At 41.5% G+C, this 15,197-nt stretch overlaps 1 protein-coding gene across 8 annotated transcripts in view; it reads left to right on the top strand.

The window, feature by feature from the left end:
- Positions 1-15,197, top strand: part of FRYL (FRY like transcription coactivator) — a 332,614-nt gene that overhangs the window by 166,118 nt on the left and 151,299 nt on the right. For all 8 annotated transcript variants that reach the window (XM_061583298.1, XM_061583296.1, XM_061583297.1 and 5 more), the window contains one exon: positions 1,425-1,620. In XM_061583298.1, the coding sequence (XP_061439282.1) occupies positions 1,425-1,620 (196 nt within the window). The remainder of the gene's footprint in view (positions 1-1,424; positions 1,621-15,197) is intronic.

The raw sequence follows: 15,197 nt of genomic DNA, 5'->3' as shown, positions 1-15,197 counted from the left end.
AGCCAGGTCTTTAAGGCTTGGCGGAAGCCTACCAGGGAGAGGGCATGGTGAAGATCATAAGGCAGGGAGTTCCAGAGGGTGGGGGCCACAATTGAAAATGCCCTCTCTCTGGTCCGCACCAGCCTAGCTGTCTTAACTGGTGGGACCGAGAGAAGGTCTTGCATGGCTGATCTTGTCAGGCGGCATATTTGGTGATGTTGGAGGCGCTCCTTCAGATGAACTGGTCCAAAACCGTAAAGGGCTTTAAAGGTTAACACCAACACCTTGAATTGGGCCCGGTACACAACTGGTAGCCAGTGTAGTTCTTCTAACACCGGAGTGATGTGATCACGGCGACGGCTGTTTTTGATCAAACGTGTGCCGCCGCATTCTGTACCAGCTGTAGTTTCCGGACCGTTTTCAAGGGTAACCCAGCGTAGAGCGCATTACAGTAGTCTAAGCGAGAGGAGACCAGGGCATGTACTACCCGTGGGAGCAGATGGACAGGAAGGTAGGGTCGCAGCCTCTGTATTAGATGTAATTGATACCAAGCTGCCCGGCTCACTGCCGCAACCTGAGCTTCCATGGACAGCTGGGAGTCAAGAATGACCCCGAGACTGCGGACCTGGTCCTTCAGGGGCAGTCTTACCCCATTAAACACCAGGTCTATATCTCCTAACCTTCTCTTATCTCCCACGAGCAGCACCTCGGTCTTATCGGGATTCAGCTTCAGCCTATTACTTCCCATCCATTCACTTACGGACCTCAGGCACTTGGAAATGGTATCCACAGCCAACTCTGGTGAGGACTTAAACGAGAGATAGAGCTGAGTGTCATCCGCATATTGGTGACACTGCAACCCAAATCTCCTGATGATGGCCCCCAGCGGCTTTACATAGATGTTAAATAGCATGGGGGAGAGGATAGAACCCTGTAGCACTCCACAATTGAGAGGCCTAGTACATCTTACATTGGTGTTAATTTGTTTAATTTAATTTCTGTGATAAAACAATATTAAAACAGAGAATGCTGGTGAAAGTATGTGGACTGCCAAACAAAGTATACATGTTGAGCATATATTGTATACTAAAATAAAAAAGTGAATTCATTATTGGAATTTTTAGAAACAGTAGGTTATAGCCAGTGTTAGCAGTACTCAGAGCACAACCTTTGAAAATAATGGACATTACTAACTTAGATCCATTAATTTCAATAGGTCTACTCTGAATAGAACTTAGTTGGCTACAACCCAGTATTTTAAGGATGTGAAAATTTTCTTAAAAGACTTATCTTATGCCAGACTTTGTACTGTGTGTACAGACAAACTATGCACAGTCCTGGCTTTGCAGTATCTCTGTTGAATGATGAGATCATATTAACTAGAAACATTCAATATATTACAAAATCTTTTTAAAAATCTATTTCCTTTTCTCTTCTTTAAACAGCAGCCCTATCAATGCCAAGAAAGTAAATACTGCAATAAGCAGCGACTCCTATATTGGGCTTTGGAGAAATTACCTGATTCTTTGCTGCAGTGCAGCAACTTCTGCATCTTCTTCTGCATCTGCAGGTTCTGTACGATGTTCCCCTCCTGAGACGCTGGCGTCTACTCCTGATAGTGGCTACGGCATTGATTCAAAAGTATGTTCACCCAACTCTTCTAAGCATCTTGAAAAATTTTACTGACTTAAAAATACATAGAAATAATAATCTGTCATTCCCTTATTTTCATATAATTAGAAATGAAATGGCAAAGTGCAAGGTCAGTTCTTCTCAAACTCCTATAAAGCATATTCAGGATAGGTACTGCTCTGATGTCTTTGGGCAGGGTGCTGGCTTTTTGTTGATGGGGGCATCACGTTCTAACTTTTCCTAAGAAACTATGTGGCTTGAGTTTTGTTTTGTTCTTTGTTTGTTTTTTAACCTGGATATCCTTGTACTCCACCAAAACTTTTTACCTAATGAAATAAAGGAGTCACTGGGTTTTTTCCCCTTGTCTTCATTCCCTTTGGCGGTCAACAGATCCAGCAGTTTTTATTTAAGTTGCAACTGATGTCTGAAAAGAAAGCTTCCCTGTGGATTACCAAAATCTTAAACAAGCTGGTCTTCACAACTTTAAGTACTCAGTTCAGACATTGCACAAAACAATTGCTGTCTAACTAGTTATCTAAAACTGTGGTCAGATATGATGTCTGAATTGACAAACCATAAGTTACGTTCAGCCTGGAAAATCGGAAACCAGAGATGGAAACAAAATTGAAAATGTTTGTGTGAATTATGGTTTGTGAATTATAGTTTCTGTATTCATGAGTCATTTGTTCTGCCTCTGTGAGGCCTTTGCATCCTAGAAACAAGAGTGCTGAGCAGAGAGAAAATAAAAACAAGCAAGCAACTCTAAACCGTGGTTTTCCTGTATATTTGGAAATTTAAACCATGGTTTTGTGTGATGTTAGAATTGAGCCAAAGCATTGAATATGAGAAAAAATTCTGCGCAAATCTGACATTCATGTAGGAAAGTAAAATCTTTTAAAATCTTGGGTAAGCTGATATGTCTAAAACTATCAGTTCTCAATAAGTTACCATCTATAGTACCAATTTCTACTGAGCCATGCAAGATCATTAGGAATCTATTTTTATACAAGTGGCAGCACTTCTGCTTTCTTGCAATTAAAGTAGCAGCTCACACTGGGAAAGGGAAATCAAAGAGAAGTAATAATCTTTTAAATTTATATTGTACTACCAGGTGTGCCTAATGCTTCACCAAAAGCCAATGAAAAGACATGCCCCAAGAATTTAAAGTCCATAGTTTAGATGTGGAGAAAGCAGTGAGGGATAAAATATACAAAAGGAAAGGAAGGGAAAGTAAAGTAAATGTCTGCAAGTTGCATGGAGACTACTTTGAGCCCCAACCCCCCAATACAAAAACAGATCCCAACAGCACACCAGTGAGCGGCTTAAGAAAATACCAGTTTATGTCCCTTTTATATAGAATGCAGTCCACAGCAGATTTGCACATGCATATAAATGAGTTAAATAGGGCTCATTCCTAGTCAGCAAAGTGGTCAGGTTCGAATGGCACTTAAGAGTACGGTTCTGAACTTAATTTACTAGCTTTTTTAAAACCCTTGCTTCTCCATTCACTTCTTCCACGCTGTCCCCATGGCAGACAGGTGGATAACAGGTTCATTAGAAGGACCAGCAGGAAAATATCCATCAAAAGATTTATTTCACCACACCAATATAGGAAGTGTAAGGAGGCTCCTACTGGGAGGAAGGGCAGCATATAAATCTAAGGATGGATGGATGGATGCATGGATGGATGCATGGGTAGGTGGGAGGGAAGGAAGGAAGGAAGGAAGGAAGCCTTTGTGGAGTTCCAGCTGGATGGCAGAACCTGTGTGTACTTGCTATGATCTTCTCCATCTAGTTTCTGTCTTCATATAGAGCAGGTAGGGCTGACTGATGTGTGCCTCAGAATTGCCGTAGGAAACAGCCCACAAAGCAAATGTTGCTTTCCCATTTAATAATGCAGAATGAGAGGGAGAGAGCAGCTTGCTGAGTATGGATTTGGCACCTTCAACTTGGAGAGCTAACAAATGGAATAAATGAGTGCTCACATCAACCCCTCCCTTCTAGATCTGTCAGCGGGGGGGGGGGAGTATCCCCAATTTATTTAGTAGGTTCAGGGCCTTGTTAATTAGGTATTGAGAGAACCCTTGACCCTCTACTCTTGGAGACTTAGCTAGGATTTTGGGGGGATTCGTGTTCCCTTCCATTTGTTGGTCCTTTGAATTTGGTGCTGAATCCAAAAAACACAAAAGGAAGAAAAGCAAAATTTGTCTTTGGGTGAGGACATATCTAAACATAAGTGCAGAAAGAGTCACAGGGCTAGATCTAGCAGCTCCTCCACCTCATCTTCTATAAGATACCTCCCTTCTACTCTCCCTCACCTTAGAAAAAAGTGAGACATGTTTCTGGACCAGGCTCTAAGCCACACACTCAGCCCAAGGAAAGGAAAACAGTGCCTGCAATCCAGGGATCTATCACCCAGTGTTCAGACAATAAAGAGGGGTGAGAACTTTCAGAGGAAGAGGTTTAGACAGTTGCTACCCGTAGCAGACTTTCCCCCCAGAACATGTGCCTGCACATCTGGCAAAGGCCTGCCACACCATACAGCTATTGGAGAAAGTGACCAAGCCTAAAGAACCTGCAGCCCCCCCTTTCCCCAAATGTTTGGGCCATTTCCAGCATACTTTGAAAAGATCTTGAAAGCTAAGTGAGCCAGCCCCTTAAAGCCTAAATCGGCTCACAGGCTAGCAAATAGACACTGTATCCTTCCTACCTGAGTGATGGACCTGATCAAGAAACCAGCTGTTGACACTACAGTGATGATATTCAGTGATCCCTAGAGATAGAAGGGGGCCATGGGCCAAGAGGAAGATGATACCACGGAAGATGAAATAGAGGAGCCACTAGATCTAGCCCTGTGTCCCTTTCTTATGTTTAGATCTGCCTCTTGCTCCATGGCAACTAGAGATCTGTGTAACAAGAGGATGGAGGCCACAAACCACCACAGGTTTTCAGGCCTCTGCCACCAAGTCAGTCTTTGCAAGAATATGGGTTTTTTTTAGTGGAGGAGATGTCCTCCTCTGACACACCAAAACTCATGAAGGATGGATTGAAGAAAATAACCTACTCAACAGTGCTCTTAACAAGTGGACTCAAGGAGATGTCATCTTCAAGGTTAGAGCCATGACTGCCAATACAGTAACCAGATACAACATTTGACTGAGGAGTGGGGACACTGATCTGGATTCCCAGGCCACACTTACCACTTCCTCTTTCACAAATGCTAAGCTCTTCTGAGAACCGTTAGAGGCAGTCCTAGTTGAAACAAAGACAAAGAAAAAGGCCTTATTGACAGGAACAAGTGCAAAGTGAAACATGAGCATTCCTTTCTCAGTAGCAGATCTTCAGCTATCTCTTGATATATCAGTGGGTTCAAATCATGTTGGACCTGACTGGCCAAGCCTCTGGGTAAGATTGTTACTCTACCGCTGAGCCATATGGTTCCAGCTTCAATAACAAGGAAGCAAGAAAGTAACCCTTCTCATCACACCATGAGACAGATGTTGAAGGATTTAGTCAGGGGTTGCCTTCAGCAGTTTGCCCTGATCTGGGACCAGATATCAGAACTTGGGATCAAAAAGATTCTTAAGGATATTTGCTAGAATTTGTGTCTGCTTTGAGATCAGTTCATAGCCATTTAGATCCCCCATCCAAGAATCCAGAGAAACACCAGGCACTTCTTCACCCTGTCCACCATCTCCTCTCAATTCAAATCATAGAGCCAGAACCCAAGGGGACCATCTTCTCAAAAGTCTATTCAGTCTTTTTCCTGGTGCCCAAGAAGAATGGGGACATCAGCATCATCTTGGACTTTGAAGTGGCTCAGTAAGTGTCCATTTCAAAATGGAACTTGAAATCCGTAATGACAGCCATCTCAGAGCAGGACCTCCTGGCTTTTCTCAACTTGACACAAGCCTGCCTGCTTATTTCTATCAGGTGTCCCCAGGAGGTTCCTCAGGTTCTGCTGTGACAACCAGCACATCCAATATAGGATCTTCCCCTTTGATGTGATACCAGTGCCCAGGGTATTCACTAAGTTTCTGTTGGCACTGGTAGCACACCTAAGGATGCAGGGCATCTGTCTCCATCCCTGCCTGGATGACATACTGGAGAAGAGCCAAGAAGGATGTCCAGATCACAATCACACATGCCACACTGTGAGAAGGGTGCCCTTGTTCCAACTCAGCAGTTCACTCACTTGAGAATGGTCCTGGCCACAGTCTGGTTCAGGATGCACCTTATTGTGAAATGCCTAACCATTCTTCTGCAATTGGTGAATGTCATCTCATTGGCAATGGAAGTAGATATCATGACTTCAGCACAACTGTTAGGCCTGCTGATATACTTCCAGGATCTAGTTTTTTGGACATGCTGGTATACAAGACCTTTGCAACAAACCATCTTGCCTTACCAAAACCTCATAGCTGTGCAGGTACACCCGAAGGTGAAAACTATGGCCTAACTGTCAATTTTTGACATTGTGGGTATATCCTGCCCAATTCTCAGAAGAAGTTAGCTTAAATGGAGTCTTAATAGTATCACCATCATGATGGATGTCATCTTGCTTGAGTGGATGGGGCTCACCTGGGGGAGAGGGCAGCCCAAGGAGTCTTGCCGCAGTAGGAAAAAATGGGGTGCATCAGCTGGCTGGAGCTAGGGTGATTTTCTTTTGGCATTGTAGTTATTCAGGTCGGACATCTACTACTCACATTTCTAATCAAGGTGGATAACATCTCAGCAAAAGTCTACAAAACAGGGAGGTATGACATCCAGTCAGCTTAACAAACTGATGCTGAGTCTTATGACTTGAGCAAAAGACAACCATGCTATCTATCAATGCACAGCACCTAGCAAGAGCATCTATCAACATTACAGATCGGCTGAGGAGGATTGGGCTCTCAACCTTCAGGTGTTTCAGCAGTTAGGCCAGCCCACTATAACTCTGCTCATCACCGAAGAAAATACCCAAGTGCAGGGGTTGTTCTCAAGGCATTAATATCCATAGGCTAGGGATAAATGTTCTAGAAGTAGACTGGCCTCATGATTTACTGTACATCTTTCCTCTTCTCCTGGTTCCACAGATACTTCAGAAAATCAAGGTGACAGGCTCAGGCTATCTTCATTGCTTCGCACTGGATGACTCAGAACATGTGTTTCCAGGATTAATCCATTTCTTAAGTGAAGTGTCCTGGCATCTGGTCCATCAAAGGGATCCTCTTTTGTAGGGCCCAATAATGTGTCCACAACCAGAGCTATTCCAGCTGACAGGCTGGAGGCAGAATGTGCTGGCTCAGATGGAATATCAGAGAACTCTGCTGAACACCCTGCTGACTTCCCATAAGGGAGCAACTAAGAGAGTATATAATACCACATGGAATACCTTCCTGTCCTGGTGTCAAGATAGGGACAAGGTTCCTAACCACAAGGGTGTTAAGAAAATAATAGTGCAGTCAGGGACGAATAATGGCTTAAATACAAGCACTCTTTAAGTGACAGGCTGCAGCACTGAGTAGCATTTTGAGATGCAAGGGGAAGGGGTCCATAGCCTCCCATCCCCATGTCAAGCTTTTCCTCAGGGGAGTGCCTTTGCTCAATCCCCCAGTCATACATAGGTTTATTTCTTGGAATCTCAGCTAGGTCCTCACCACCCTCGTGTGGCCATCCTTTGAGCTCAGGATTCTGACCCTGAAGACTCTCTTTCTGGTGCCATTACTTCTGTCCACCTGGAATCAGAGTTAGGGGCTATATCTAGCAGTCATCATGTATCATCATCATCATCATCATTTATTATTACGGTCATAGACCCATATACATAAAACCAATATTACATAAATTGGAACAGAAATACAAGGAAAATCAAAAGGATAAAACATCAGACTATTGTGGTCTATATTATATTAAAACATGAAATACTTCAAATGTCCTAAACATCAGGTGAAGGACAACCCTTACGAATTCGTTGGGCAATGAAAAGAAATTTAGCTACAGACAAAGTAATATCACTGTTAAAACCAGATAGCAAAAGGGTAAGTAACCTGTTATCTGGTTTATGAGGAAACTTGTTTGTTATTGGCATAATAAATTTTTTGCGTTCCTCATATAGAACACAATCGAAGATAACATGAAAAAGAGTTTCAATCACATCAGCTTTACATGGGCAAATCCGGTTAGCAAAAGGGATCCCCTGAAATCTCCCCTCCAGTAATGCCGAGGCTAGACAGTTAAATCTAGCCTTAGTGTAGACTGTACGATATTTAGGGATAGTGAGGAAGTCCAAATAGTGGGAGTAACTCAGTAGATCATAATGTAGGTCAAAATAAATCGGAGAACAAGTAGAGGAGGCTGCAGAAATTGCATGTTGATAGTCTATATCTCTAAGCCGAGTTCGAATAAGATGTTTTCTCAAAGTTGGCTCTTGAGATGTTAAATATTCTGGTGATAAACCTATGCTTGTAAGATGTGAGCTAAAAGTTTTTGCCCAGAGTGAATTATATGAATCTTTCCATAATAAAGAGTAACTAGGGGTGTTTTCATATACCACTTTACACCAATAATTGGAAGCAATAGACCATGCATGGGATTGTAGCGAGATTAAACCAGATTCTAATCTAAGGGCCGCTGTTGGGGCGCATTTGGGTAGACCGTAAATTTGTCTCAGAAAGGATGATAAAACTACCTCTACAGAAAAGTTATATGCTCCGATCCAAAGCGGGATTCCATATAACAATTGGGGAATTATTTTAGAACTGAAAGCTTTCAGAGCAGCTGGTATAAATTGACCTCCTTTGGTATAAAAAAATCTTAGAATACCTTTGACAGAATTTCTTGCTGTTGCTATGGCCGCCTGAATATGGGATGTCCAAGATAGTGATGTGTGAAAAAGGATACCCAGATATTTAAATTTGTTTACTTGTACAATTTTCTGTCCATTTATATTCCACACTGAGGGCCGAAAATGATTAGCGAATACTAAAATTTTGGTTTTGGTGTAATTTATAGCCAATTTGTTGTCCTGACAGTACTGCATAAAAGCTCGAAATAGCCGTTTTAGTCCTACTTTAGATAGAGATAGGAGTACGGCGGCGTCTGCATATAAAAGTAGTGGGCATCGTTTATCAGCTAATTTAGGAGCATGAAAGGTCAATGATTGTCAATAAGATGACAGATCATTTAAAAAAAGATTAAATAGGAGAGGAGATAGTATGCATCCTTGCCTAACTCCCGTGTTTGTTTTAATTGAATTTGTTAGTTCCCCTCCCCTGCCACATTTCACTCGAAAGGAAGTCTGTTGGTACAACTGAGTTATTAAGAATAGGAGTCTTTTATCCATCGTGGTTTTGTCAAGTTTTGCCCAAAGTATTTCCCTAGGTACAGAATCAAATGCTGATCTTAGATCAACAAAAGCGGCAAAAAGGCCATTCCCGCAGCGTTTTTTGTATTTTTTGGCCAGGTGATTTAGGATAACGCAATGATCAGTTGTAGACCTGCCCTTTCTAAAGCCAGCTTGCTCCCATCCAAGGATATCTTCTTCTTCTATCCACTCTGAGAGTCTCCTATTCAGATAACTGTCATATAATTTGCCAATAACAGAGAGGAGACTTATAGGCCTATAATTTGCTGGCTCCTCTCTGTTCCCTTTTTTAAAGATAGGGACAACTGTGGCTTCGTGCCAAGATTCAGGTATACATCCGGAGGCATTTATCAATGTGAAGAGATTTGCCAATATCGGTGACCACCAGTTTGAATGTTCTTTCAATATTTCCGGCATAATGTTATCAAAACCAGGGGCTGTCCCTGTCTTCATCTTAGTAATCAAGTCAGTTATTTCTGATTGAGATACTGGCGGCCAATCCTGAATATTTGTCATGTTTTGGGAAAAGGGGCGCAAGGTTGAATTAATCTGAATATCGTTAAAGTATTGTTCCCATATTTGAGAATGGATACAACATGGGGCAATATTTGAGGGTCCAGAAGATCCATTAACAATCTCCCAAAATTTTTTGGAATTTTTGGTTCTTGAGGCATGTATTAGCAAATCCCAGTTCTTATGTAACTCATGTCTTTTTTTGTTAATTATTATTTGTTTATAGTTCTTTTTAGCTTTGTAATACTCAGGCGGAAGTATATTTATGTTTGATTGGTGGTATTGGAGATATATCTGTCTAAGTTGTTTCTTGGCCTCCTGACATTCTTTGTCAAACCATCTTGGGTGGCTCATATTAGTAGTTGTCCTACGTATGGTAGGTGGGGAAACTAATGTTTTTAAATTTGAAGTCAAAGAAGTATAAATGTTTATTGCCAAAAGGGGGTTTGTGGCATTCATGATTCTTCCCCTTATTGACAAGGCCAAATCAGAGGAAAGAAATGTAGTCACATTTAAAGCTGTTTGTGGAGACCAGATGATTCTTTTATGAGTAAGATGTGATGAGTATGATATTTGGGTATGCGTATTTAGCAGACGTCCCTTTTCTGGTAGACAGATTGTAAAAATTACTGGTAGATGGTCGCTATCTTGTCTATTACCGATGTCAAAGTTTAGAATATATCCCAGTAGATATTGGGGAATTAGGGCATAGTCTATGACGCTACTTCCTAATCCAGAAATATACGTATATTCCGCACATCTATCTAGCCCACTTAAACCGTTTAACAAAGTAAGATTTCTGCTGCCAATAATTCTTGTTAAGCATATACCTCCATAATTGATCTTGGTATCCTTCGAGGATCTATCCAAAATAGAGTTATTATAGTCAATGGACTCTCCCCCCCATAATTTTGAGGCAAACAATTTATCATTATCTGAGCCAATCCTGGCATTAACATCACCCATAATTATTGGGACAGTTTTCGGGAATAATGCCTCCTGTGTAGTGATATATCTATCTAAATCATCCCACGCTTGCTCTGTTTGAGCTCTTGTGGTTAGGGGGGATATATACATTAATCAGGAGGAAGGCACATAAACTGAAACACAAGAGGCAGCAGTCCTCAACTGTGTCTTTTTCATTGAGATAAGATGGCCCTTGTGCTTAATGTATTATTTATTTCCAAGATTAATTGCTTGTTCCACAGACCACAAGACATTTTTCTTCTTTCTTGCTTTTTTTTACTTTTATTATAAAAATAAATAACATTCCAAAATAACATACAACATAAACACATCTAAATAGTATAGCCATATATAAGAATGCATGAAAGCATCAAATCTTAGGTGCAAGTGAGGAGAAGGATTTCTCTGTTACATTTTTTCATTTCTCACATTTAGGTCATCTTGGAGGACTAACTTTAAAAGTGGCATCTCCCAACTCTGGACTGTTGTTACCAAATTTGAATGAACTTTTTATGAGTCCCATATCTGTGAATGGGTCCCATAACTGTGAATGTGGTGGGGCTTGTGTCTCACCATGTTTCCGATTAACAAAAAAAATGATGTAATTCCAGGTTGTTGAAAATAAATCGTTGCCTTTGGTTTTCCTTTTGACTTAAGATGGCTTGTTAGTTTCTCCATTATTGCCAGGTCCCAAAGTTTGCTCTACCAGTTCTGTATATTCAGTCCCAAAACCTTTTTCTAGTGCTGTGCATTAATCAAACATGCTGCCACAAGCATAAACCTAATCAAGTTCTTTGAAGGTACTTCTGTGTTATTACTACAAAATACGGATAACAAGCACAGGCTACGGTCTTTAACCACGAGGTGGTCTACTTCTTAATCTTAGTCCCTGACAACAGGCTATATAGCTGATGTATATGTAGCCAGTCTGTCCTGTTTGATCTTAGTGCGAATATGTTCTTCATTAAGAGGATGTGATAGGTGATAAAAATATTTGATTCTGTACAGGCTCTTATTCTTCCATTTTTACAGAAAGCCTCTACAGCCTGTAGGGCATTGAGGATGGTGGCTAAGAGGGCTCAATAGTGAAATACTTGGGGAAATTTTCTGTTGCCACTTTTCCCAAGTGGAGACGGTAAATTTAGTAGTTTCTCCTTTCTGTCTGAACTCTGGTCATGCAGAGGAATGTAGCTGCTGGCACAGACTGGATGTCCACAGGTTTCCTATACTTCTGTCGAAATAGGGTAATGGAACATAGAAAGTTGGAGTCCCTGTTTGTCTCCTTTTTGGACAAATGTCCGGGATCCAAAGTATCCAAGTCAACCATCTCTACATGGATTAGGAAGTGTGTAACCTTAGCATATCAGAGTCTGAACAAATAACCATTGGGGTCCATTCTCTTAGGGGATCAATCACATTGCCTGCCTTGAAGGGAAATTTTTTTTATAGAGGACATTTGTAAAAGCAGCCATGTGTCCTGACCTTTTCTAAACACTTTAGCAAAGGCTCCTTTTCTTCAGCAAGCACTGCCTTCAACAGGCCAGTTCAGTAGAGGGTGGTATATTGATGATAATTGCTGGATCAGAACCCTGTTCTCATACATTGTTCTGTTGTAACCCAAAGTTGTTTAAATAACCTCTGGGAGTCTGAGGAGAAAAGAGAAATGTTGTTAGCAAGAATTTCTATTCTGTGAGACTCCGATACAGCATTTTATCCACCACTCTTTCCATTTCTGGCTAATGAACAGTAGAGGTTTCTGCCACTGACATTGATGTGTGTGAGGGGGTGGTTTTTAGGGCTCCCTGGGATAAACCTGAGATAATTTCTCTTTCCCTAGCTCTTTCACACTTTGATGTTTTTGAGGTTTCTGATGCCCATTGGTCCAGATGTTTTGTTGCTTTTTGGAGTTGGGATTTTAGGGGCTGCCTCTGTTCTTCCAGTCTGGTCTAGGAGGGTTGGGTGGCCCTGCACCTTGGAGCATAGACAGTGCCTTGAAGCGCCTTTGCAAAGTTGTTTAATACTCTCCAAGAGTCTAGTAGAAATATGTAACAAGAAAATTTCCATGTTCCAAAAACCCCACCTTTTGCTCAATGCCAGTTTTTCTTCAGAGTAGAGTATCCTGCACCAAATAGGGTTGTCTCAGGAAATAAGATACACATCCCATCACATTTCCATCATGTTGATTCTGTGTATGTGCATAGTTTGGGGTGAGAGGACAGGGCATTATTCAGTCCTATCGGGTTCTTCTGCATCCTAGGTGAACTAGATCATGCCTTAAAATATGTATCCTTTTTTTTTTTTACCAAATGGGAATGTTGATTGCAAGGCATGCATTTGCAAATGTATAACTTCTGTCTGATTAATGCAATGTATAACATAGGCTAGGAGCAGTTTGTGAAATCCACATCAAACAGAAATTCTGCCATTATATGATGAGGGCCATTATCACATATTGAAACGAAACAATAATTTTATTAATACATGGATTGGTTTCTGGTTTCTCTTCAGCAGTATCACAGCTTTGGAAAGAAGCTGTATAATCATATTATGAAATGATGAAAGTTTAACTTTATTCTCTTCTGTAATACAAAACAGAAAGAGTTTGTCTGTGGCCACACTTAAATTATAGAACTTTTTGCCCCAAGAGGCTCAGTTGCTACCTTCTCTTATGGTATATGTCATATGGCAGCAGTCTTTCTATTGAGGCAGGCATTTGTTTTATCATATATATATATATATATCTTATCTAATGCTTCTTTTATTCACTGTGCTTGGCACGCTTCTTTTATCACATTTTATTTTCAATATTTTATTTTATTTTGTGTTTGGCTTCAATTGTTGTTAGCTGTCCCAAGTAGTGCATTAGGCACCAGAAGGACAGAATATAAATTCTCCAGTGGGCACCAGGACACCGCCAAGTGGGTATTGTGTTCCTTGCTAGTGCTTGAAGCAGGAAAGAGTTAACACTCCAAACTGACCGTTAATGCAGCCCCTCCCACGGAGCGCTAGTTCGTTTTCCTGCCTCGCTTGAGCAGTACTGATTTTCGCCTTGCTCTTCAGTCTGGCCGAGTTATTTCTTTCTGTTTTTCTCTATTTATGTTATTTATTGGTAGTCAATGTTCACTTAACTTTTATCTCAGTGTTGTATATAGCTGTTCGTCCTAAGATTAATTAGTACAATGTTTTCTCCTCAGAAATTAATTTATCTGTGATTTTCCCAATTAATGCATTCCCTTAGTGATATTTCCCTCCCTTAATGGTTTCCCGGGTAGATTTTCCTCACTAATGAATTTCTCTGTGATTTCCCTTTATGCATTCCATTAATATTGTCCCCTTTAATGAATTTACGGGAAGGTTTTCCTCAGTACTAAATTTCTCTGTGTGTTTTTTCTGTTAATGATATTTCCCTACCTTAATGAATTCCGGGGTGATTTTCCCTTGTTTCAAGATTTGATCAGTAGCTTTCTTCCCATTATAAATTGGTCTTTCCTGCTGGCAGCGAAATGCCTAAGGAGCAAAAAAGTGTTTCTTCAAGGCTTTCCAAACGGACGGTTGCAGCGCTTGGTGCGGTAGCACCTACAGCTCACTCGCATGACCCAGCAGTTAAAAAGACGGCCTGCTGCAGCGCTCGCGAAGGCGGTCACCATTTTACTCAAACAGCCTCACAGGCACCGCGTGGCCCAATCACTCTTGCGGTAGCACAGAGAACGGCCGTTAATCAAAATGCACCTGTTTCCCCTGCAAGCAATGAGGTATCAGAGCAATCAGGGTGGAAAACTTTAAACGCATTTAACGATACTGCCTCCCCTTTAGCTGGTGCGGTAGCACTGCAATCAGGACATAAAAGTATAGAAGCAGTTAAAGGTACAGGAAACGCTGTCAGCACTGAGGTAGCAGAGCAATCAGGACGCAAGCATATGACTAAAACAAAACATACAGTTAGCCATACAGCAGAGCAATCAGGAAGGGTTGCTGCTGAGAGAGACACAAAATATAAGAAAAATGCTTCTTTACAAAGCAGAAGGGCGCTGTATCTAGAACAGCCATCACAGTAGTTGAGTACAATAAATGCTGAATTTCCCTCACAGGAGGAGGAGATTCCAGATCCTTCAGTCATTTTTTGCTCAGATTCTGAGGAAAATGATGAGGAGTTTACAGGTTTTAATATTCCTCAACCTGAGGTTCCACAGAGCACTGGGGTTTTAGCGCCTCCAAGTGATATTGCGGCTAATGGGCACAGTCATAAACAGCAGCACAGGGTTTTGCGTGAGAGAACTAATCATATCCAGCATCAATGCAGCTCCACACAGATGGCCTCTCTTGCCACCTCGTGTTCAGATCAGGAACTTCAACAGGTGAAGTCTTTTCATTTAGGAGCTGCAGAATTAAATTATATTAGAGAGGCTCTCATGGGTGATTTATCAGCAGAACTAGCTGCTTTTCGCCAATCTTTTCAAGTGGTTCCTGTACAGGCACAACAGCGCAGTCATGCACCAGCACAAAGTCACTGGCAACACGATATACGACAGTGCAATGATCAGATGAATCAGGCAGGTTTCCCTGCAGTTCAGCATCATGAGCTCCACGCTGACCTTGCACATGGATCACCAGATCCACATGATGTGGCCAGGGGTAGAGCACAGGACTTACTTCCTGACAGACCAGACAGCTCAAAGTTTGCTAGGCAACAGTTTTTGCACGATGATTCAGTGCTTGATTTCGAAGACAAATCAGATGAATGGAGTGATACTTCACAACC

This window comes from Rhineura floridana, chromosome 9, assembly GCF_030035675.1.
Source record: "Rhineura floridana isolate rRhiFlo1 chromosome 9, rRhiFlo1.hap2, whole genome shotgun sequence".
Taxonomy (NCBI): domain Eukaryota; kingdom Metazoa; phylum Chordata; class Lepidosauria; order Squamata; family Rhineuridae; genus Rhineura; species Rhineura floridana.
Note: the sequence above shows the minus strand (reverse complement) of the source record. Positions and strands in the feature narration are given on the sequence as shown.